This window comes from Furipterus horrens, unplaced genomic scaffold, assembly GCF_987537825.1.
Source record: "Furipterus horrens unplaced genomic scaffold, mFurHor1.1.pri manual_scaffold_8, whole genome shotgun sequence".
In the NCBI taxonomy this organism is placed as follows: domain Eukaryota; kingdom Metazoa; phylum Chordata; class Mammalia; order Chiroptera; family Furipteridae; genus Furipterus; species Furipterus horrens.
The window spans coordinates 93635788-93661489 of NW_028327178.1; the positions used below are offsets into that span (position 1 = coordinate 93635788).

General features: G+C 40.1%; 1 protein-coding gene across 5 annotated transcripts in view; it reads right to left on the reverse strand.

The window, feature by feature from the left end:
• Positions 1 to 2800: 2800 nt before the first annotated feature.
• NDRG3 (NDRG family member 3) overlaps positions 2801 to 25702 on the reverse strand; it is a 71086-nt gene continuing 48184 nt past the window's right edge. For 3 of the 5 annotated variants that reach the window (XM_090286364.1, XM_090286366.1, XM_090286363.1), the window contains 9 exons: positions 24317 to 24373; positions 14110 to 14213; positions 12712 to 12777; positions 12538 to 12589; positions 8540 to 8587; positions 6431 to 6466; positions 6293 to 6344; positions 4922 to 4960; positions 2801 to 3815 (listed from right to left, as the gene is read on the reverse strand). In XM_090286364.1, coding sequence (XP_090142490.1) covers positions 3634 to 3815; positions 4922 to 4960; positions 6293 to 6344; positions 6431 to 6466; positions 8540 to 8587; positions 12538 to 12589; positions 12712 to 12777; positions 14110 to 14213; positions 24317 to 24373 — 636 coding nt within the window. In that variant the 3' untranslated portion in view covers positions 2801 to 3633. The remainder of the gene's footprint in view (positions 3816 to 4921; positions 4961 to 6292; positions 6345 to 6430; positions 6467 to 8539; positions 8588 to 12537; positions 12590 to 12711; positions 12778 to 14109; positions 14214 to 24316; positions 24374 to 25702) is intronic. The other 2 variants (XM_090286367.1, XM_090286365.1) reach the window with 1 other exon arrangement.

The window sequence follows — 25702 nt, forward strand, 5'->3', positions numbered from 1 at the left end:
CTTGTTAGTATCAGAATCCGGGGATCCTCCCACATCTGAATCCACGTCACCAGAGGAGCAGCATAGGAATCTGGATTTTAAACACATTAAGATTCCTTTGACTGGCAAGTCTGGGGAAGCACTGCCTTGGAGAGATGTGTCCTCACCTTTACTGTGGACAGGAATCACCCAGGGATCCTGTTAAAGAGCAGATTCGGGTTCAGTGGGTTTGGGGTGGGGTTCAAGATTCTGTATTGCTAACTATTCCCAGGTGATACCCATGTTGCTGGTCTGGGGACACTCTGAGTAGCAAGACCTTTGGGCAGCGGCTCTCCGTGTGTGGTCCCCAGACCAACAGCCTCAGCATCATTGAGGAATGTTAAGACATGTAAATTCTCGGGCCCTGTCTTAGATCTGCCGAATCAGAAACTCTGTGGGTGGGGCCAACAATCAATCCTTCCAGGTGACACTGATGCACACCCTGGCTTGGGAATTACCCAGTCAGAATCAAGAATCTTTGCTATAACTGCCTTTGATTGGTGTTACCTTTAGTGACTGAAACTTAAATAAAATCCTGTTTATTAAAATCTAAATAATCACACTCACTCGCTGCCTTTCCATTAGGGGGCTTAGTATTCCTGGTGACAGATCTATCGATTGATCTATCGATCTATCTCTATCAGCATAAAATGACCCACTTCACTGAAATAGCTGACTCCAGCTCAGGTTGTCCCTTTCTACTAGGGAAGGTGGGTTTGAGGTGAACTCTGAGGGCACATGGCACGGAGAGCTGAAGGTGCGAGAGTGGAGGTATGTACATCTTCTGTAAGAAAATTCTAACCAGGATGTTTGAATAGGTGATGGTCACTCAACAATGTGCCCTGTGGCAGGCAGGGAACTGAGCACAGGCCTACCCTCCTACTCCTGCCTGCATACCACTCTAATGTTCATCTTATCTAAAAAAAATTTCAGACCAGCCTCAGGGTGAGGTTTATGAATGAGGCAAAGTATGGAGTCTCTGGTCTCAAAAAATCCCACATTATACTCTCCCTTTCCACTCAGGGAGGCACCTAAGAATGAGTTTAAAGCCTGTATCTGCCGCTTACTAGTTTTGTGACTGTTTCTAATCCATAAAATGGGACGAGCGTGTATCTCACTGGGTCAATAGAAGGAAACATATAGGAAGGTGCTAAGGGACCAGCCTACAGTGAGTGCTCAATAAAAGGCTGACAAAAATACGAAAATGCATTGATTTTGGAAGAACTAGGAACTTATCCTAGCTAGATGACCTTTGCCAAATCTCTTAACTCCCCTCAGCTGTTCCTTGTCTATACAACATGACCCTTTTCGCAGAGTTGCCTTGAGAACTGGGAAAGATGATCTATATGAAGAGCTTTATACAATTATCATGTGTAGTATACTCGGCACTTTCCTTACCTTTCACAAAGCAGACACCCAAGATTTTTTTGTACCGAACAGAAACAAACAAAAACAAGAGGAATGAGTGCAGTCAGGGCCAGTCAGGAGCAGTCAGTTGGGGCCTGAATCCAGGCACAAGGCTAAGGTGGGAGAGCACCCATCCACATGGGGTGGGGCCGGGAAGGCTGCAGCAGCATGGATTTTAATAGGAACGGTCACCGTCAGACTACCACTACCCCCAGAAATCTGCGCTGGCCTGACATCAGGAACTCGGCTTGGTGACCTGTATCTGTCCATGTGCCTCTGTTTCATCTCCTCTCTCAGAAGGAGCAGGTTTGGTGTAATTTTACAGGTTTCTCCCACAGACATAGCAACTCTGATGATTTTGGCAGTAGTAGCTCTTGAGTCATTCAAAACCTGAGGTGGTGGCCTCCTGAAATTATTCTTGGTGTGTGCAAAGACGGACATTTCCGGGGAAACACAGCCTGGTCTGTCTGAAGAACCGACAAGTGGTTGCAGATCATTGCTGAGGGGTAGGACTCAGCCACCCGACGAAGACGGCAGAGCTGAGATACGGAATGCCTTTCCAAGACCTCAGCTTCTTCTCCTTTATCACACACCGCATGGTTGGACGTCTCACAATTTTTGGGTTGAGGGGAAGAGAATGTGTGAGATGGACCTGGGGTTCATTCATTCCTAGCTGGGCTTCTGGTATGACCTTGGGCAAGTTATTTATCCTGAGACCTCGTTTCTTCACTGGGTAGGATAATGATCAAGTATGTGAAAATGCCCAGCACGGAGCCCATATACAGTAATTCGGTCCCACCTTGAGCCCCAGTGAGTGGCTTGAGAGAAATAAGACCAGCAATCGGGTAACAATGAGACATATACAGCTTTATTTAATAATCTGTAAAAAGTCATACTCTGACAGATTGCCTACCTTGGCAGAAAGTGAACACTACAACTGAAATGCCCCTTCCTAAGATTTGGAACTGTGTCACCCTGTGCTTACATCCTGATGCCCTCAAGAGCTGGGCCCTGGCTGTGTGGCAGCTGGTTTCACCCTCCGCCCAGCAAGACTGAGCAGTAGACTAAATACAGTTTTACATGGACAGGTGACCCCTTCCCTCCTACAAGAGATTCACAGAATTGAGAATCTTTCTGAAAAGTGAGTTCTATCTCAATTTCACTTAGCTTCCATTTAAGTCTGATGAAATCAAGGCTATACTTACTAAATGTGATATTCTGTTAATGTCTGCTCCTCTCCCCAATGCCATTTCCTCACCACCTATGTAATTTCCAGGCCGTACCTCTCCTTTTATTAAGGATTGGGAGGATAGAGAAACATTCTCTGTCACAGAGCTGGAAGGCATCTTGTGGATGTCTGGCTGTGGCATCAGTTTTGTTCCAGCAGTCGAATGCCTGGCATTTTGTTTTCTACTTCCTGTGCCAGGAGTCCAATAAGTGAGCCACACCTACTCCTTGAGAACAACTCCATGTGGCATCAGAACCTCATCATTCATGGGCTTCAAACAGTACCCTCCCTCCCTTTTATTTATACAATAATGTATGGAATTCATTTGGACAGGAGGATGTGGTTGGCCAACCCTGCCTCGCTTCTCTAAGTAACAGGCTCCCTTCTATTGGTCACAATCAATCAACAGTCCAAAGAGTAGTTACAATCTTCTACATTCCTCAGAGCTGCTCTCTCCAGAAGTCACTTTGTAAATCATGTTGACCAATTTGGAACCAAAAGAGAATGCAGTGACCTACCCCACCTAGAAATCTGCACATTTCCCCTAAAAACACTATTGAAAATGCAAAAAAAAAAAAAAAGTCCCTTTTTTTGTTTTTGCAGAAGCTCTACAAGAAAGCATGTTTAAAATCACAGAAATATGCACACACAGACATGCGTGCTCACACACATACATTGGGATCAAAGAAATCTTATCAGCTATGTAGTTGGGAAAACATGGGGAAAAGCTGCAAGAGAAGATAAGGAGATGTGAGCTGCTAAAGATGTTGGAATGTTACAGTAGAGGCATGAAGTGGTTCCTGGTACATACAAAAAGAGGGGTGGGCAGGCAGGGAATGATAAATCCAGGACACCGGAGAGAAAGTCAGTGGTCATGCAGGAGTTAAAGATAGATGCCAAGTTGCTGGATGAAATGTTATATTATGGAGTGGTCGTTTGAAGGAGAATGGACTTGCATGGTCCAGGGGAGGAGCATCTGCTTAGCAGGACACCTCCATCGTCTGGTGTCTGTCCAGAACATCAGGGGATTCGGAGGATTCTTGAGTTCCATCTGACTGATTGCTGATGACGGATCGACTGAAGGCACTTTCTCCAGAGCAGATACTACTCGAGGTTGAGTGGGTTCGTGATCGGGCGAGCCGGGTCATGCTGGCAGATGGTACTGTAAGAAAGAACAAAGAGGACTAGAAGATGGAGCCCTGGTTAAACGCAAGTCAATCCAGAAGTTTCATCAAAGGCTTTATGTTTAGTTTTCCCAATCCATTTAAGGTGACACCCAGGACAAGATACAGCCATCTTCATTTTGCATTATTTGCTTTAGGTGAGTTGCTATCTGCAAGGCTGCTTTAATCCTCTAGATCTGGTTAGAATCTCAGCTGATTCTAGTCCACAGCAGAACAAGGGGAAACCTAAAAGTCCGGAGTATAGCCTCTTAGCTATGTCACGCCATTCATAATGAATAATTAGGAAGGAGGCTTTGGGAACCCACAAAGGTAGCCAAAACCTACAGTACATGCAAAATTAAACCAAAACAAGGACAAACCACACAAGTATGAAGGTGTTTCACAAACACAGTGCAAGCCCGATACAACAAGACTACCATCCGTGCCCGCAGGCTACCCTTGCTTCCTGGGGAGGAGACAGGCAGGAAGGTGTGCACGTAGAGAGGGCTGGCAGGCCTGGAGCAGGCCTCTATGCAGGCTGTGAAGTACAGGCTGCCAGAGAGGGAAGGGCTCTGGGGTAGGTCTTTAACTCAGACTCCTGTCCTGCCACTGCTTTGATCCTAAGGTCCTCCAACTTGCCCAGGGCCTTCCCTGGCATAATCTCCCTACCTATTTTCCTGAAGCACCAGCCATTCCCAGCTGTTATTTTAATGCTGGGGTCAAAGATGCCATCACCTGCAGAATTTTCTGGGCACAGGCTCTGATGATCCTATTTAGAATCAAGGCTGCCCTTTGATTTCTGTGTCTGTGGGTTTAATACAAGATCAAGTAGGTCATAGTGAAAGAGAAGCCCTGCCTATAAAGTTTAAGTGCCCCTGTAATTCAATTTAGGATGACAAGAGGAAGCCTGGCTATTATAACCTGCTCCATTCTTCTTTCCTGGGGGCCCAGGGTGGACCTGCAGGCTGATCCTCTTGGGGCACAATGAGCCACGTTCTATCGGGCTCTCACTGCACAGGAAAACTGCGGACATGCTGCAGGCGGCCAATGCAGCCAGGAGAGCGTGGCTGGGAGGCGGGGGCAGGGCCAGCACACAGGAAGGTACCTGACTCGGTGCTCAAGTGACTGAGCTGCACATACGGGACTGGAAGCAGGTGGACACAGGAAAAGGCAGGTTAGTGACCCGAGAGTGCCAAGTGGCAACCTTAGCTGCCTATCAGACACTGACAGAATATTTTTAAGCCAGGGATGAAGTTTTATTTTCAGGTCCCAGAGAGAAGGTGAGGCTGAATGATGCTTCAACAGCATCTCAGATGTTATTTCTCTCAAGTACTCAAAGGTAACAGTTTTCCCCTCCACTACAGACAGCCACCTCCCTGCTGCTTTGGATTAGAAGTGAACGAGAAGATGAGCTTTTTATTGGGACAGGGATGAGAGAACTGACAAGTAACGAACTTCTGTCCCTCCCAGTGACCCAGAGGGACATGGTGTAGGCTCGGCTGGTAGTGCATCACAGACGGGGGTCACACAGCCACTCTAGACAACACATATGCTGTCTGCCTGCCAGGTACAGGGTGGGACCGAGGGGCCCAGCTGCTGCCCCATGGCCATTACCCACAAATACCAAAGACAGGAGAAAAGCACCTAATGGGTAAACAGCTCTGTACCTGGGGGAAGTTTTTCTTCTTAAAACTCCAAGAATGGAGCAAGTGTGGGTATTCTGTGATAAATCAGAAAGCTCAGGGGTCTCACAATACAAGGACCAGGACAGTGGCACGTGATATGAACACATCCTTGGACTCACTCCAAACTACTCTGTAAGTTCATCTCCTGTGGCGGACGGAGCAGGTTTAACTGAGGACATTCTTTTTTTCTTTCCAGTCGCCATTTTGTTTCTTTAGGGCAAGAGTCATTAACCAGCTGAGTTAAACGCAAATCATAATTTCAGACTCACAGCCAGGCCAGCCTAAGCTTCAGTGGTCGAAAACGGGGGCTCTAGAATCAGACTGCCAGAATCTGAATCATGGCTCTGTGGCTGAATTGTTACACTGGGAAATGTGCTTAGCCTCTTTGAGCCTTATTTCCTTGTATAAAATAGGATTAACAACAGAACTTAACTCTTGAGATTATAAACACAGAGTACCTGGCATATAACCTTTAAGTGCTTAATAAGTGTTAGCTCAACACATGTATACTCCGAACAGTAATTACAATCTTCTACATTCCCCAGAGCTGCTTTCTCCAGAAGTCACTTTGCAAATCTTGACCAATTTGGAACCAAAAGAGAATGTAGTGACCTACCCAACCTAGAAATCTGTTCACACAGATGAATGCTCCAGAAATGTTTTGGTTTCTACTTGACTTCAGGCTGGCTAACACAGAGATTATGCCCTGAGAATTGTGGGCTCCCACAAGGCATCAAAATGACCCTATCATCAACAAGTGTTCGCTAGATAAAAAGTTGTATACTACTCACTGTAGCCCATTCCCTGCAAAAAGTACTTGAAGGCCTCGGTGAGCTTCCCAGGCTAGGGGGACAAAATAAGAAGGCATTAATCTTTGTACAGGCAATGCGGTACAGAGTCAAATAAGTGCTTTAAAAAAATCTCCTCACCTGAACTACTTGGGGCAGTCCACCACAGTCTGCCATCTAGAAGAAGAAAAATATGTAAGTTAGCTGGAACTTACAGTTAAGGGGAATGCTCTCAATATCCATGAGTCTTTTCAAACAGAAGAGGACTGAATTTTAGGTTCCTTAACTTAATGTTTAACTGCATCCAAGTATTCATCTCCTCACTGCACTCGTAATTAAACAAATAACCTTGGATATAAATCTGAAAATAGTATTACTTACTAATACTTAATCAGTTAGGTTCAGAGCCTGGCTTTCAGGCCCATGGATGGGAATTTTCTGTTAGGGAAGGTAGTGAAGTTAACCACAACCATCAACCATGGTTCCGCCTCTACCTGAAGATGTCACTGTCAGAGTCCTCAGTGTGACCCGGACTTCTCAGGGTTCCATGCGTTCTAAGTTCCCTTTCAACGCTATATTATCTTTATTCTATGACCAAGGGGATTTCTCAAATCAGGTGTTGACGTGGAATTTGGCCCACTTGCTTGGTTAGCCACTTTTCTGTTGTATCTGGATCTGGTGAGGCTATCTCTCACCTCATAAGCCTTTACAGCTGTTAACTCTCACCTGTGCAAGGAGTTTCTAGAGTAGTGTTCTATTAGCATGCATCAGAATTAAAAACTCAAGATTCTTGAGTTCCCGCTCTAGAGATTCTGGGGTGAGACTCAAGAACTTGCATTTCCAACAAGCTCCCAGATGATGCAGATGCTGTCAGTCTGCAGAGAACTGTTTCTGGGGCATGATGGCCAACCACAAACCCACCCTCTTTCTTCTTGCTGTTATGCATTCAGTTCTCAAACAGTGTCCTGTTCAGGCTGACGGGTATTTTTAAAAAAGAGACATGAACCCCATAGTTTCTGTTCACTAGCACGAAAACATTCCTTGAAGGAAGGACTATTATTTAGCAGATGGGATATTACAGAAGGCGCAGAAATTTGAGGTTAACGAGAAACGGTTCCCCTGAAAATTCTTAGCCTAAGAGCAGGAACAAACATTTAACATGATTTAAGTGTAAAACAGACCAAACTAACACAGGTTATATTTTCATGATGCTTAGGACTCAAAATCCAATTAGAACCATAAATCAGTTGAAATATGCAAAGGGAGAATATTGGGAGAGACTATTTCCAAGCTTGACATTTATCAAATAGTTGGGAGAGTCCGTTCACTCATGCTGCTGCAGATGGGCATTTTTGCCCAGAAATAACCATGTCTATGGCTACTGTAGAGTTCATTTTTCTGTTTTTGGAACATGGATTAAACCTGCAGTAAAAACTAATTTGAAACCACATACTTAAAAAAAATTCATATTTTAGACTCGTTCATCAGCCACCTGGACCCCAGAATACTCTCACCTCAGAGTATTAACCTCATGCTACACTTCCAGGAACTACAGGCTGCTTCTGTGGACAGCACCTCCCTTCCAAGCACTTCAATGAGAAACGGAAGGAAGCAGCAGTGTTTCAGGCTGCAAAAGCAGCAGTAAGCAACATAAAATCAGCACTTAAATATGCAGTAATCCAAATTCAAACCAGAGCTTCTAGAAAAAGCAAAGTTGATGCTCTTGCCTGGAGTACAATCCAAAGGGGGAGAAACTTGCATCCACTCTCATCACTGGAAGGTTACTGGAGCTTCCTTATTAATACAATAGGGTTTAGCATGTAAAGAATTTCCACCCATTACCTTAATTCTCACAAAATTAAATAAGGCTTATGAAGTTTAAAATGACATGGGAAGATGCTAATGTCAAAAAGTTGAGGAAAACAGATACAGCGCTATAAATATCCTACAATCTTAATGATCTAAAAATGTATAGGAAAAAGAGATCAATATTTTTACCAGATGTAAATTACCTTTGGGTGTAGGATATGAGTAATTTTTATTTATTTTGTTCTACTTTTCTCTATTTTCCAATTTTCTGTATTGAGAGTATATTCAGGAAAATTTTAAGAAAGAAATAATGAGAGAATCTGAGAGGTGCAAGGGGAGAAGCTTTCCTTCTTTCTGGGCAACTATTCCAGAAATAGAGTAATTTGAACCATGTATAATTTACTCACAAATGGTTGGCAATAAGGAGAGAAAACACATTACCTTTAGCAAAGTTGTATTTATAGGATTCAGGCGAGAATTGCATTCAACCTAAAGAAAAAAACAAAAACAGAAAATTTTATATACAAACTGCTAGAAATATGAGAAATAGCTTGGCATGAGAATGATCTTCTAGGATCAACAACTCAGTTTGGAGGTGGCTGAATCAGCCAAAAAAAAAACTTACCAAAATACAAAATGGGAGATATATTTATATGATGTACTTTATAGCTGATATTTCTGAGTAGATCTAAAAACGTGGCTAATTTCATTTTCTGAATCAGTTACAAGTCGAGTCTTTGAAGAACTACATGTTGAATCTAATTCCTCCTACTGCCTTACATAACATGGAGGCAAGTTACCTACTTCTTTAAAAAGTGAACTTAATAAATGTTGTGGAAAAAATATACAGTAAAGATAACAAAAAAATAAAAAATAAGAATAAAGAAAAAGTGAACTGGGCCCATGGTGGGTATGGTCACCTGCTAGGTCTTGATGGCTTCCCAGCACAAGTGGTCCTGACTGAGCCCTGTGTACCAGCCCTGCCCACTTCTTACCCCTTTCCTATGCGCTGGAGGTGGTGGGTCTGCCATTCCTTATACCCTGACTCTTTTTTGCCTTAAGTCTTTTTGGCTGTCCCAACTAAAGTTGAACCCTCTATGGTTTTTTCTCTCACAATATAATGAAGAATTACAACCTTGTGTATTTACATGTTTGGTATCTTGTATTCCTGTATCCACAAAGGCAGGGGCCTCAAGAAGTGTTTTGGGGAGAGAACCTCCAGGTTCAGCCGTGTTTTCCAGCCAATTTGATCAACTGTATCTCTCTCCCTCTACACAGCTGCCAAGCACACACATACAAAACATTGTACGCTAAGTCTGGAACCTAGTGGGGCGAAAATATAATACAAGGCAGAATGATACCACTTCAAAATTTCACAACTGAGTATAAGTGAGTATAGAAGGATAAGTAGACTTTCTAGATACACGGTAAGAAGGGGTGGGAGTTTGAAGGCTTCCAAAGTTGGGGAGAAAGCTTAAACAAAGACCTAAGGGACGTGGTGAAGTGAATGTGCAGAGCACACGTGGGGTTATGGAGGTAGTATGGTGTGGGGATGCAAGCAGGGTGAGGCTGGGGAGGCGGACTGAGGCTGACCATAGAAGGCAAGAAGCCACAGATTTCAGAGGTGACAGGGCTTGAGCTGCTTTAAGAAAGTAAACAGCAGTGGCCTGTATGACAGACTGCAGAGGAAATGAGACACTTAGGGGGTTATTGAAATTACCAAGAAAAGAACCAGTAATCTGGTTGAACTTTTGCTCTGGGGATTGGTTATGGGCAGGTATACAAAACTCTTGTAAGACCGGGGATCACCTGAAAGTCAGGATCACCAAATCAAAGTTTTTCCTATACACAAATAACAGTACAGGCAGTGATAAACAAACATACCAGTTTACTAAAGAATATGCATTAACCCTAAAGGGTAGAATTTAAAAACTGCCAGGCACAATGCTTTAGAACACAGCAGATATGCCAAAATATTTTCTGGAAGAATAAACTTCCAAGTCTGGATTTAAAATAATGTTATTCTTTCGCAAGGAGCTCACAGCAGTCACGTGCTTCACTTCCTGTTCTCCCAAGGGTGGAGGCCCCGTGAACTACTGGAGGCTGTAGCTGTGTCTGTGGCCCCTAAAAAAATGTCAGCTCCACTTGAGCAGATGTTTGACCTGTCTTGCTCATCCTTGTACTGTAGAATACATTTTTATTGACTAAATGAATATTCCTTAGAATAAAATTTGAAATTGACCTAGATATTTAAAAATAGGGGAAAGGTTGACACAATGAGATACTAGGCAGCAATAAAAGTGAAAAATAAATAAATCATTCTTCCTTTGGTTCACCATTTTGTAATTTCTATAACTTTGTAAGATGTCTCCATATCTGGTAGACTAAGCACAATTTCTCGACATGTCTATTCTCTCCTCACCTCCCCAAATGCAGACTCCATCTTACCCGTTTCGGTATTCTCCAAAGCATCAAGCAAAAAATGCTGAATGAATGTGAGCAAAAACAGCTAGCTAACAATGACCAGAATTTGTGGAGCTTCTTCTTGCTCTTCCATGTACAGACAGGCCTCTGCTCCCTACCAATTTGTGGGAATAAAATGCTCTGGCCAGGGAGCTCCATCTAATCTGTCTAGAAGGGCACTTACTTTGTGGTACAGCGAGGGCTACTGACATTCTTCTCTATGAACATCAAAGGTGTGGAAATCAGAAAAGGAGACCTTATCTGTATGGGCCAACCAAAAAGTCTTGAAAAATAACTAGAAATGTTGCTTTAAATTCATGCAATTTTAAAAAGACAACTCAGCATTATTAGGGAATTCTAATTATGGGTATTTTCTAAAAACACCACCATTTTCCTGTTTTAGATATAAAAAATTGTTTTTGATAGATACTTTTATAGCACCTATCTCCACCCTTCATCCAGAAAAAACTGACCTTTATAAAACTCCTTATTGGTGAGCTGTGATTATCACTATAGCTTTATTACGTTTGGGGAAAATGTTTTTTCTTCAGGGAAGTGTGAATATATTCTATCATCATCTCTGTCTCACCCTACAAACACTCCCCCTGCCCCACCTTCTCCTTGTGCTGACACCCCTGATTAGTTATTAGACTCCCTTTCCAAAAGCCTTACTCCTAACATTTTGCTCTAAAAAAGGCAGAAGTGAAGGCTGCCAAGAAAACCAGGAAACTTTACAGAGAGGCTTAGTTAGGTTACATATTCTGTGGGAAACACAAGCAAGTGTTAATAAACATGAAAAACTGTCAACTTCATTTGTAATTAAATAAGTGCAAATTAAAACAGTGAGACACCATTTTTAACCTACTAAATTAACTACTGATAGAATTTTAAAATCCAGTGCTGGACAGGGTGCTGTGAAACAGGAATTCTGGTGGCAACACACTGGTAAGTCCTCTGAAGAGGTAGCTGGCAAAATGTATTAAGAACCTTACAAAGGTTTATGATTTTTAAAAAATTATTATTATTTTATTTTAGAGAAAGGAAAAAGAAGGGAGAGAGGGAGAGAGAAACATCGCCTGGCTGCCTTCTGCATGCGCCCGAACCAGGAACTGAACCTGCAACCCAGGCATGTGCCCCGGTCAGGAATCAAACCGGCAACCTTTTGGTGTACGGGATGATGCTCCAACGAACTGAGCCACACCAGTTAAGGGGTTTATAATTTTTGGAACATTAATTCCACTTTTGGATATCCATTCCAGGAAAATGATCAAAGATTCAGGCAAAGATTTTATAAGGATGTTCAACAGCAACATTATTAATGGGGCAAAATCAGATATAATTAATAGGAGAATGAAGTTAAATAAACAAAGGTACACTTACAAGACTGAATATTATACAGATAAACTGACTTTATAATATGGCACAATGCTATCAACAGTGTTAAGTAATCAAGTCCTAAAACCTTGTGTATTTAATACAATCCAACCTATTTTTTTTTTTAAAAAGATGGAAGTTTGTCTTCAGGTAACTGGATTATGACTTTTCTTCAAGTTCTTCTATTTTTCATTTTTTTCATATTTTCTACAATGAGCATATATCATTTACCAATGTGTTATGTGCTTGAGAAGGAGGTAGAGAAAAGCATACAGGCTCCAGCAGACTTCTACCTGCTGCTACGGTTCCAGACTTATGGTGGCTGCAGAAGGCTGAGGCTGCTAGCGATCTGGCAATAGTAAGAGGTGTTTAGCTGTACTGTAATACTTGCACCACTTGCCACAAAGTGAACTGACCCCTTCTGATGAAACCCAGTGATCAATGAGGAATTCACTTCCCAAACTGGATAACAAAGTGCAAGCCCTGATACGTATAATCAGAAATAATAAAAACTAGTATTTACAAACTGTTTCAGCAGTATGCTATGTACATTTTATTGCATTTTAATCACATTTACCTTCACGACATCGGGACATACTTACCACAGCATCAACTGCGGGTGAATTGTCCCCTACCACCAATAAAGTAGAACACCTGTGGAAAGCCAAAATATGAGGTGACATTCAGCAAATAGAACATAAGCTCCACTGAAGCCTGAATTTGTCTATGAAAGGCAAAGATATCCAGCAACTGAGAGGGGAAACTGAGGGACTTACTTTAGGGTCTTCGATTTGTTGTCATTTTGGCCCAGCATGGGCCTTTCAATCTCCAGGTCTCTGCGTCTAGAGAAACAAAGGAAGCAATGACCTTTTCAGGTAAAATCATGACAATTCAGGTTATTTCCTGGTTGTGAATACCAAAACATTTTAGGGAATGTAAAAACTCTCTTTCCTTCACAGCTGATGAGGGAAAGGGCCCTTGTGCACTTTGTTCACAAGCAGCCATCATGAGTGGTGCAGAGCAGGAACAAGCCTCCTGGCTCAACCCAGAGGGACTCTGGGATGTCAAAGGAGGCAATTTTATTTATTTACTTATTATTGTAGTTTTCCATTACCATTTAGTCCCCTTACACCCCTCTGCCCCCGCAATCACACCGCTGTGGTCCATGTCCATGAGTCCTTTTTCCTTTTTGCTCAATCCCTCCCCGCCTAAGCTGTCATCCTGCTCTCAATCTGAATCTGTCTCTATTGTGCTTGTTGGTTGTTTGTTCATTAGATTCCACACATGAGTGAAATCATATTGTATTCGTCTTTCTCTGACTGGCTTATTTCACTTTGCATGTTCTCCATGTCCATCCAAAGGAGGCAACTTTAAAACTGAACAGCAATGCTACTGAAATTCTCAAGTCCTAAGTATTTAATTTCCCAACTAATTTACAGGAATAAATTCCATAAGAAAAGGGAAATTTTGGGGGGTAACTAACGTAGTTATTAATAAGCTTTTCTGATTTCAATTAAAAATAATGAGGTTCTGTTCATGTGTTACTTCTGCCTAATGATAGGATGTCAGCAAAGAGAAACTGAATTAAGGCTCATGATTTCTATCACCTGCCTCCCCTACACACACTTTTCTGTGCCACCTCAAACTGGCTGTTTTTTTTTTTTTTTAATATTATTGAGGTATTTTACATTCTTTATTTTTAAAAATTATTTACTTACTTATTTTTATTTTTAGAGAACAGGGAAAGAAGAGAGAGAAACATCACTGTGTGGTTGCCTCTCACTCGCGCCCCCAACTGGGGACCTGACGTGTAACCTAGTCATGTGCCCTGACTGGGAATCGAACCAGCGACACTTCGTTCGCAGGTTGACGCTCAATCCACTGAGCCACAGCAGCCAGGTACTCAAATTGGCTGTTTTTGTGTGTGTATTTAAGTTTAGGTACTTTTTCATCTCTGAACACCTAAGCACTAGAACTGCTAACTGAACCTGCCCAAAATGGGCTTCAGTTCACACATTCTTCATGAAAGGGGTTTTCCTGTCTGAAAGCCCTCCCGCTTCTACTGTGGTAAAACAGTACATCAGGGGCAGTTTATTTCCCCTTACCCTGTCCCTTAAACGTCCATGATATTTTGAGACTTGGTGTGCATTTTAGTGAATAGGAAACAACTGTACCCATTATAAGAACCCAGGAAGAGCTGTAGGTTTTCTTGGTTGATATCTTGGGCAATGTGCAGTCTGTAGGTCTGAATCAGGTCCAGGTTGGCCTGCAACTCTTCCTAAGACAATAGAAATAAGACACAGGTAAGCTTCTGGGCTACAGGATAAGCCTACTGTATTTGGTTTTTATTCTCAATGTCCAAAATCAAAAGCTCCCTGGCCACCATGGGGCTGGCTAAAATCTTTTTTATTTGTATCAGACTGGTTCAGTGCCACATTCTATGTTGGCTGAGGGCACCAAAGGATCTATGATGGAAAAGGCTGGTAGTCAACTCTAGGTCAGGTGCAAAAACTTGGAAATACACTAAATACCTCTACCTACAGCACAGTGGAAAACTGCACTAGATTTGGATTCATGTACTAGCTGCGGAACTCAAGACAGGTCACCTAACCATTCGGAGCCCCAGTTTCCTTATGTGTTTTTTTTTTTCATGTTCTGCCATTCCTCATAAAAAGATAGTATCTATAAAACAAAGTCAATAACCAACCACTAGAGCTGTTTTAAAGATTACATAAGAAAAGTTATATGTACTGTAAAGTGTAAATTAAATGGAAGGTAACACTTTCCTTAATAGCCATAATCTGTATAATTAACTTAACTACATATATCTTAACTGATATAATCAGTGAATTACCTATTTATATACTACCATTTAATAATATACATTACAGAATTAAATTACATTCCATTTGATATTTTATTAAGTCAATCTATAATTTATTTAATCTTTTACCAATACTATTAAAGTATAAAATTCAAGAGGAACAAAATGGTATATACAGTTAAAAGTGAGTCTCCCTCTTGACCACCCATTCCTCTTGCTGGTCTTCTTGGAGGCCGACAGAGCCAGCTGTCATGTTCTTGCATACATAAGCATATATGTACATTATGTGTACATGTACACACATGCACACACACACACACCAGAAAGCAGTTTTAAGCAGAGGGAAAATGTATGCACTAGAGTAAAAAAATGTACTGGGGATAGCAAGAGAGTCAGTTAATCCAGGGCAGTGGGTAAAGGTCACAAGCAGTCCTTGTGGAGAGAGAAGAGATAAGGAGAACATTTGTTTGCAGTCTCACTACCATATGGGGTGAGCCAAGAATACAGCTGGAAACTGACCAAATGGATCAGAGTCTACCTGAAGCTGAAGGCACTGGAATCACTCCAAGGAAACGTGGTAAATGCTAAAGTATTATAGTAAGAAAAGTAAACAACAAACGAAGTACATAGTAATTAGCGATGAAGTTATCTAGCCAGCTTCCTCTTGAAGGTCTGGAGAGGAACCTGAGTGGCAAAGTTTGAGATTAAAAAAAAAAAAAAAAAAAGGTAAGAAATGATACTGGTATCAAAGGAGTAAAAGTGGCTTAAGTGCTAATAGAATTTCTTAGGCCGAGCTGCTATGTATAAATTGCGCTCTACCTACCCACCTTTTTTAAAAAATACAAATTATTAGACTTAACTGTTCTACACACTCCTTTTCCACTTTAAGTTCGATTAGTGTAAGGTACAAAGAAACTGGTGACTCTCAAACCAGAGTAGGAAATAATTAGCAGCAAAGAACAAATGTAATTAAAATCTTGAAGTAGGGGTCTCTGAGTCAGAGTCAACAGTATTAGCATACCTACAAGTCAGGAAGTGATATTTCCACAGCTCAACGGCAAATGCATCTGATATCAAGGGGGAAAGATATTCAGCACCAAACACCAGGAAATGAGAAATGTTGCTAGACAGCTCAGCAAACAATTTAGGAAATTACTACTCTCAGTTAATTGTGTTAGATTGTAACTCCGGAGTATCCAAGCATGGAGAAACGGAGGAGAAAGGGGGAAGTGGCAGGGGGCTACTCACATTAGTATAAAACCAGCCTGTTTTTCTGTTTGGGGTGTGCATACCTTTGCTGTGGACCCAGCTCTGCACACCTGTGAATAAAGCCTTGTCTACTGTTTAAGTCCTGTATCCTAGTGTATTTTTATTGTGAGTGTTTCTCACAGTAGGGATCATTCCTTATTATAGAACATTTGTAGCTATCTCATTTATTCATGCTACTTTTCCCACAACCTTGGCAGTACAAATGATCACTTATTAATTTTTGCTAATTTGACAGATAAAAAAGGGGATATCACTTTTTTCCTGTTATTAGTGAAGACAAGATTATTCATGTTTTAAAACCTTACTTGTTTCCATTTCAAAACAAAAGCAATACCAGCATTTGCTTAAATTTTAAATGAACTCTTCAGTCTATGACAACCCACTCTCTATGACCTCAAAGGATTTGAATTAAACACACTACACACACACACTCACACACATATGGTGAGGAAGTTCCTGCTTTATATAAATTACTAAAATTCTGGTCTTAGATTTCCTCTATTTGAAATAGTGTTTCTAACATATTTGAATGCAAATACCTCAAAGCCTCATTCTTTCACATCAGGCACTGTTAGAAGACCTTAGAAGTAACTGCTTTGGCTAATCAACCTCTCAAAGGTACCCTACAAATCTGCCCCCAGGTTACTTAACACCCCCTAAACATGTCTTATACTTTCTTTCTTGTTGCTTATGAGCAAACTAATCCCCGTTCCTGGAATGATCTCCTTCCTCCCCAAATCTAAAATGTTTTAATTTTTCTACCCTTCAAGGCCCAGCTGGGATACTTCCTCTCTACCTTAAAGACTTCCCTGATCCCCAAATCAGAAGTAAACCTCTCCTGCCTTTGAATTCCTCTAAGGCCCCTCACAGTGCCTCTGCCAAGGCACCCTGAGATGGTAGGAAGAGAAAAACTTCAGACTCAGGCACATCTGGCTTCAAGTATCCTAATGTTATTAGCTGCTGACCTTCTGGAAACCAATTCATTTTTCACCTATAAGGTGGGAATAATACAATACCCATTGTGAGATTATTACACTGAAATTTGAAGATATTCAATGAAAAGTAGTTCTTACTACTTATCCCTTTTACCTGAGTTGTAATAGTATTTGTGTATATCTCTCCTTCCCACATGATGAGCTCCTGCGGAACAAGGGCCACATCTTACATACCTTTTTTATCCCAGAGCACTGAGAATAGAATTTTGTAAATTTTGTGGACTGGTTTTTAACATCTACAGTCAAAACAAAACATGCTATATCTTCAGGAAAGTACCTACGCTACTCAGCATTATGCAGTGGAAATATCACGGTCTTTTGAGAATTCCAATTAAAGATGTTGGATTAAAACACAGATTTACACCTTTAAAAAAAAAAAAAAAATCGCTGGCCATTGCCTGGTAGCTCAGTTGGTTAGGACTTGTCCAGATACACTAAAGTTGCAGGTTTGATCTCTTGTCAGGGCACATACAAGAAGCAACCAATAAATACATTAATAAGTGGAACAACAAGTTGATATTTCCCTCTCTTTCCCTCACTCTAATATCAATGAATAAAAAATTTTAAAAACCATAAGCTCAGAAGGACAAAGACAATAGAAAAAGTGAAAACAGCAATAACATTTTGAAAGTGGGAAAGCAGGACGGTAACCACTCACTCAGCAGACTTGATTAAGGCTATGAGGCTGGCAGTGGCGAGAGTGAAAGAAGCCAGTGGACATGTACTGAGAAGCCTGAAAAGGCTCAAGAACTGTTGGCATCAGTTGTCTCTGAAAGCAGAGGGTAAAGATGGGGCTAACACAGGAAGATCAGTTGAATGAAGACATCAGACAGACATAACAATTAAAATACACGAGGCAAAGCCAAACAGAATTAAAGAAGAAATAGACAATCAACAGTAGTAGTTGGCAACTATAACTTCTCACTTTCAATTATGCATAGAATATGAGGCAGAAGATCACAAGGAAATAGAAGAATTCAACAACACTATGAACCACAAGACCTAACAGACATCTATAGGACACTTCACTTAGCAGCAAAATGGGGGTGCAGAAGTGGGCAGGGCAGTGGAGAGCAATGGGGGAAAAATTGGGACAAATGTAATAGAATAAAAAAAAGAAATTATGATAAAAAAATAGCACCAGAATAAATATGTATTTTCCTCATATGTACATGCAACATTCTTTAGGACAGACCATATGTTAGGACATAAAATAAGCCTCAATAAACTTGAAAAGCAATGAAATACTAAGAATATCTGCTGACCACAATGGAATGAAATTAATAACAGAAGGTAACATACTCCTAAATAACTAATAGATCAAAGAAGAAATCACAAGAAAATTAAAAAATATTTTGAGACAAATAAAAATACCAAAACTCACTGGATGAACTAAAGCAGTGTATAGAGAAATTTACAGCTGTAAATAACTCATATAAAAAAAAGAAAAATCTTCAATCTGTAACTGGGTCTTCCACCTTAAGAAACTAGAAAAAGAGCAAACTGAAAGCAAGCAAAAGAAAGAAAATAATAAAGATTAGAATGGAAATAAATAAAATAGAGAATAGAAAAAGAATGGAGAAAAATACACAAAACCACTGATGGAGAGAGAGACAAGACTCAAGTTACCATAAACAGGAGTGAAAGAGATATTACTATCAGCTTTACAGAAATGAAAAGAATTTTATTTATTTATTTATTTATTTATTTATTTATTTATTTATTTACTTAACTGGTTCACATAACCACTCAGTATCAGTTTTTTCATCCTTAAAATAAGAAAATGACTATCTGATATGGTTGTTATGAAAATTAGATGAAAAATGTGCAAAACTTTATACAAACTGCTTAAACAGTTGATGTTAACCTTCACCAAATTTGTATGTAAACACATTTATAAATATAAGTTTAGTATAATACATTCTACCAAATTTGGGAATATCCATCTCTCTGGACTATATCATGCTTTATTTTTACAGAAATTAGATGAAAATTCAGGAATACTAAGAGGATGAGACCAGTCATACCAGGTCATAAATCAGATACAATGCTAAAATAAAATTTTTAGCCCTCAGCCTTAAGTGTTAAAATTTCAGTGGCCTCCGTGGTCCTAAGACTCCAAGTGTAGGCTGCTTACGCGGAGCCTGAAGCAACAGAAGAGGTGGATGAAGAAAGGAAAAGTGACCCAAATCCTACAGCTGCTCTAGGTTATGGGCCATTTATTAAACTTTCAGCAGAGAAAGGGGGTATTCAATCTTTTTATTTCCCGCCCCAAAATCTATTTTGACATGTATTACTTTGCTTTATTTGGGACAAAAAGAGAGAAGTTACTCCTTAAGCTATACTGAGGGACATACTCCTCAAAAGAGCAAGCAAACATAATTATTATAGAAATATTATGAATAATTACATGTCAACAAATTAAGGTAACCTAGACGAAATGAACACATTCCTAGAAAGACACAAACCACCTAAAGCACCTCAAGAAGAAATTTAAAAATCTGACTAGATCTATAAGAGATTAAATTACTAACATACCCTTGACTGGTGATTTGATTCCCGGTCAGGGCACATGCCTGGGTTGCAGGTTCAGTCCCCAGTTGGGGTGCATATAAGAGGCCACCAACTGGTTGATGTTTCTCTCTCATATTGATGCTTCTCTCACTCTCTTTCTCCCTCCCTTCCCCTCTTTCTGAAAATAAACAAAAATCTTAAAAAAAAAAAAAAAAATTAGTAACATAAAAACTTTCCATAAAGAAAAGCTTTGGCCCAGATGGGTTCAATGTGAATTCTACCAAACATTTCAAGAAGAATCAACAGGAATCCTTCCCAAATTCTTACAAAAAAATAAGAGACTACGTCTCAACTCCTGTGTGGGCCAAGTACTACCGTAATACTAAAATCAGGCAAAGACATCATAAGAAAACTACAGATTAACATCCTTTCTAAATATAGACACAAGAATCCTTAACAAAATACTAGTGCACCAACTGTAACAACATATAAAAGGGATATTATACACCATGAGCAAGTAGAATTTACCCCAACAAGGTTAATTCAACATAAAAAAATAATAAATGTAATACACCATATTAAAAGAATAGAAAAGCCACACATACATCTCAATAGATACAAAAAAGTACTTGACAGAACCCAACACACTTTCATGATAAAAGGACTTGAAAAACCAGGAATAGATGAGAAGTTCCTCTATCTAATAAAGGGCACTTATGAAAAATACACAGCTAACATCATATTTAATAATGAAAGACTGAATGCTTCCCCCTAAGATCAGATTCAAGACAAGAATGTCTACTCTCATCGCTTCTACTCAAGACTGTACCAGAGGTTCTAGCCAGGGCCAAGAAAGTTCTGTTGAGACAAGAAATGAAATAAAAGGTATCCAGACTGGAAAGGAAGAAGAAAAACTATGTCTATTTGCAGAAAACATGATCTTGTATATAGAAAAGTCCTAAGGAATCCACAAAAACAATTCAAACTAATAAATTAATTCAGCAAAGCTGAAGGATATAAAATCAATATGCAAAATTTAATTGTATTTCGGTTTATTTGCTGGAAATGATAAAATACAAGATCTTTGATCTAAGTAGCAGCGGAAATACCATACTGAAAATAGGCGGGTTTAATGAAATTTTAAAGCCCAAATGTTGAGGCCTTCAGTCTTTCTGCATTTTCGGTCCAAAAATACTAATAAAAGTGTCTGGTGTGTAATCAAAGCTCCTATAGGGAACTGGAATAACCCCAGAGAAAAGATCTCAAGGTGTTGACACAGGGGTTCCTCAGGAAAAGAGCCCAGTCTGATCACCCACAGTGATAAGCCTCACCTGATGCTCACGGCCTTCTAGTGACCCACCCTTATGAAATATGGACAGTTAGCCAGGGATCAATGGCCATTTGGGAACAGCTCCTGTGCCAGTTACCAGCTGCTGCTTTTTCAGCCTCTGATCTCCCGTTCTTTGTAATACAGAAGCTAGACTGCATAAACATCTCTCTGTCAGTCTCTTGTAAAAATTTAACACTGGAGCCAGCAGCACAAGGTGCCAGGAACCCTCGCAAGACCAGATGCAGCTATCCCTTAGCCCGTACACTCCCCAACCAGCTACAGCTTCTGTAGCAGCTCAGACCTTAGTTTAGACAAATGTCTCCCCCCTCTGGTAAGTGGCTCTAAGGATCAGTTATGGCCCTCACACTTGGGACAAAATTTCTTCCCTAGAGGCTGGCTGTTCAAAGAAACTGGACTTTCCAGCTCAGTGGGAGCAGCTCAACTAAGTCAGTTCCTTCAGTGTTCACGCTCCCTCAGTCTACAAGTAGCAGCTACTTTTAGGTCCCTTGGAGTCCTTCCTTTACCCCTCTGAAAGCTTAACCATCTTCTATTAGTTAACAATAGTTTATTTTACATTTTTCTCTGCTCTAAGTGTGTGCTTTCACAGCCCATAGGATGGAAAGTGTGACCTAAAGACTGCGGAGTGTCGCCAGCCTTTCTGTATGCCAAACCCCAATTCCTGTGCTAAATTAATAAAAAGGGCCAGACCCTGGAAACGAAGTGCCTTCCTCCTATGGTCACCTTGCAGTGTCTCTCCCGTGTTTTTTCTTTATAAATTCTAAAACTGTCAGCTGGCAAAGAAGAAATGCTGGACAGAAAAAGAAAGCAGTCATGGCTCAGCTCAGAATAACATTTACACAGCATGACAGTGTAAATGCTGGAAGTTGATCTAATCCAAACTATGCTACATTGGGAGGGTGGAGTGATGGAAAAAATTATCTTCCATAATGGAATGAGCCAACATGTAACGCCTACAGCTAAAAACTCAACAAGTGGAAGTATATGAATATTTATAGAGAGGTAGGCAAAGGGAATTGAGTGCATATGTCAAAAAAGACAGGTATGAGAATGTTCATAGCAGCTTCATTCATAATAGTAAAACAAACAAACAAACACCCCTCCAAACCAAAACTAGACAGAACCCAAATGTCTGTAGGACTGCTACACAATAATAAAAAGAATCAACTACTAGTAATATAATACACAGAATGACATGGATGAATCTCAAATACAATATACTGAAAAAGAAGCCAGATCCAGAAGAATGTATACTGTATCATTCCATTCATATGTAGTTCAAGAACAGGCAAACTAACCTTTGGAATGAATAGAATAAGGAATACCTCATTTGGGGAAGGATATTAGAGAGGAGGAAAAGGCAACAGGGAACCTTTTTCGGGAGATGAAAATATTCTGTATCTTGATTTGGTGGTGGTTACATGACAGAGTGTGTGTGTGTGTGTGTGTTTGTAAAGTCACTGAAATGCACTTATGATTTTTGTGCTTTATGTAAATCATACCTCAATTAAAGAGAAAGCAATATGGAGGCAAAGCCCAAAAACAGCTAAAAGAAACCAAAAGTTGGAAATACAGTGGGTGGCAGGTTCTTTGTAATAAGCCCTGTAGAGCTTCTCTACTCTAAAAGATATGAATTTATAACTTTCACAAAATATAATCTAAATAAAAGACTATGGCCCTGACTGGCGCTGGTTTGATTCCTGGTCAAGGCACACGCTCGGGTTGCGGGCCAGGACCCCCGTTGGCTCTACTGATGTTGTTCTTGCACATCGATGTTTCTTTTTCTCTCTCCCTTCCCCTCTCTCTAAAGATAAATAAATAAAATCTTTAAAAACAAAAAGACTATGAACTTTGTAGTTAATCTGACCTGGATTTAAACAATTTGCTATTTGGATGATGGCGGCAAGTTATGTTGCCTCTCTGGTTCTCAGTTTCTCCATCTTAAAATAAGTCTAATAGAAGTTATGTAAAAAATAACTGAGTTTGTAGTACCTTAAAGTAGTTATCGAAGTGCTTTACACATAATGAGTACTCAGTAAAAGCTCGCTTTCTCCCCACCTACCATTTTCCCTCCAACACAGTTGAGTGTGTATTACTGTGTATTTTTTTCATCTCTCCACAGCAGACACCTCATAGCTCTCCAACCTCATTGCTCATTTATTCTCTCCTTCATGGGTCATAGGATTTGTAATAAGAAACATATATTTGGTCTACATCCTGTTTCTGGCACAGAGCTCTTAAAACCCTAGGAATTTTGAAAGTAGAAAGAGTAATAAATGTTATCAATGAGGTGACTTCTGGAAAGCCCCAAAGTAACTTCCAGATGGGGGCTTGTTGCCAGGGAAACCAATCAAGTGATTAAGAGAGTTAGAACTTTCAGTTTCACCCCTGACCTCTGGGGAGAAAGGAGAGCTTGGAGATCCAGCTCCTACACCATTGGCCAATAATTTAATCAATCACGACTGCAATGAAGCCTTCATAAAAAAAAAAAAAAAAAAAAAAACAAGGTTCAAAGAGCTTCAGGTTCGTGAATATGTGGAGATTCTAAGAGAGTGTGTTCTGGAGAAGGCACGGCAGCTCCATGCCTCTTTCCACATACCATGCCCTATGCATCTCTTCCATCTGAATATTCCTGAGTTATATCCTTTAAAAATAAACCAGTAATCTAGGAAGCAAAATATATCTCTGAGTTATGTGAACTGCTCTAGCAAAACCAAGGAACCTATGATACATAGCTGGTGCGTCAGAAGCATAGATGGCAATCTGGACTTTTGACTGGTATCAAGTTAGGGGGAGGGTGGTGGGGGTGCAGTATCGTAGGACCAAGCCCTTAACCTGCAGGCAGTGTCATAATTGAGTTGAATTGTCGGAGACTCAGCTGGTATCTGAGAATTGCTTGGTGGTGTGGAAAAAACTGTATTATTCAATTCACTTCTATCTCTGAAAAAACAAACCAGGATCCCCTCTCTTACTCAACAGTTATCCATATAACTGTTTCTTCCTCTGGAGACTTCAGTTTCCTCACCAGTAAAACATGGAGATTGAACAAGACAACCTTTTAGCATTAATATTTCTTAGTTTCGTTTTTCTCTGAAATTTCTATTTCCACGAAGCCTTTCCCAGATCTCATTACTGGCCCTAAAGATGTTTGGCAAGGCATGTGATGTTGTCAAACATTAACAGATGGCATGCTGCTTACAGGGAACCAGAAGGCATGTGTGTGTGTATGTGGGGGGTGGGGGCGGGCTATATGGCACTGAGTTACCTTTTCTCTAAGACTGGACTTTCCTGGGCCACATGTATCTCACATTGCATTGGAGTGTTACCCACTAGAATCAGGTAAATTCTAAGGTACCCCTTCTTTACTGAGGTGCATTCCTTCTCTGCATACAAGCCAATAAACAGCTCTCTGGCCTGGAATAGGCACTTACCTGCCCAAAGTGATGAGCCAAAATAATGTCCACAACATTGGTTGTCAGGCCTGAGATCTAAAAAGAAAAACTTTGTGTCAAGGGAGTAATTATATTATGTAAAAATTTATCAAGCTGTCTACTTAAGATCAGTGCACACCAATGTATAGATATTATTCTTTAACAAACAAAAATACAACTCAGTGTCACATATTTTCATGAGACAGTGGTTTCAAGAGACATTTGAATAAGAAACAAGTCAGGAAAAAATGAAGTCTCCTTTCCAGGGTAATAATATAGCTTGACTAGAAGTTAGCGGCTGGAAGAAATGGGGCCATAACTTCTTTGAAAACTACAAGCTAAGAAGTCGCAGCTATTAATTGCTTCATTCCTGCCTGTATTTCTCTATTTACACTGGATTTATGAATAATAAGAGTCGACTTACAACCACTCCCAAGCCATCCAAGAAACAGAAACAAATACCTTTCTTCCTTCCATTTTTTGCTATATTTGTTTCACAGAGTGGGAGGAAACTGGTGAGTTTACTGAGTGTTTTTGCATTTTGAACATTTTTCTACTAATTTTTCCATTTAAAAATGATACTTATCATAGTCTAATAAATGCTGCAATCTGTATAGGTCTGCAGATTTAGTCTATTTTCAGAAAAATGTCCAATTCATATTATGCTGCTGATTCCCATTAAGGCTTCTTTGGTGTATTAAAATAAATACTTATGGCAATTTAAAAGCACTCAGAGGTAGGCATTTGTTTAAAAATGAGATTATTACATTAGGCATATTTTTAGGAAGCGATCAAAGCTCAGGTTATTTTTCTCTGGGAAACTTTAACATCACTGACTTACTCTAAACCCTGTAATTTTAGATTAAAATAACATACAAATGACATTTGTACTTCAGCAGGAAAAAGTTTCAAAACTGCTTCTCTCTCCAACCTAAACAGTGTTTTTTTTTTGTTTTTGTTTTTTGGCACAGGTGAATTCAATGTAAATGGAGATATAATGCTTTTCCCCTTACTCCTTTTTTTCTTTCTGATTGGTATTGGGATTGTTTACATTTGTAAGATCATTAGAATACTCTGTAGTTTTCTATTTGCAACAGATTTTAGATAGAATTCTATCTAGATAGCAAATACTTTCATTTTTCAGATAGCAAACACTACAACCCCCACACATCCTTGGGAGCAGTAGCACAGATAGGCTATTTGGGTTCACTGAAGAGAGTAATTCATTCATTCATTTCACTCATTAAAAGACAGAAAATGCAAACCACAGATTGGGAGAAGATATTTACATGTCCCAGCAAAGGATTCATATATAATCCTGACCAGTGTGGCTCAGTTAGTTGGGCATTGTTCTGCTAAGTGAAAGATAGCCGATTTGATTCCCAG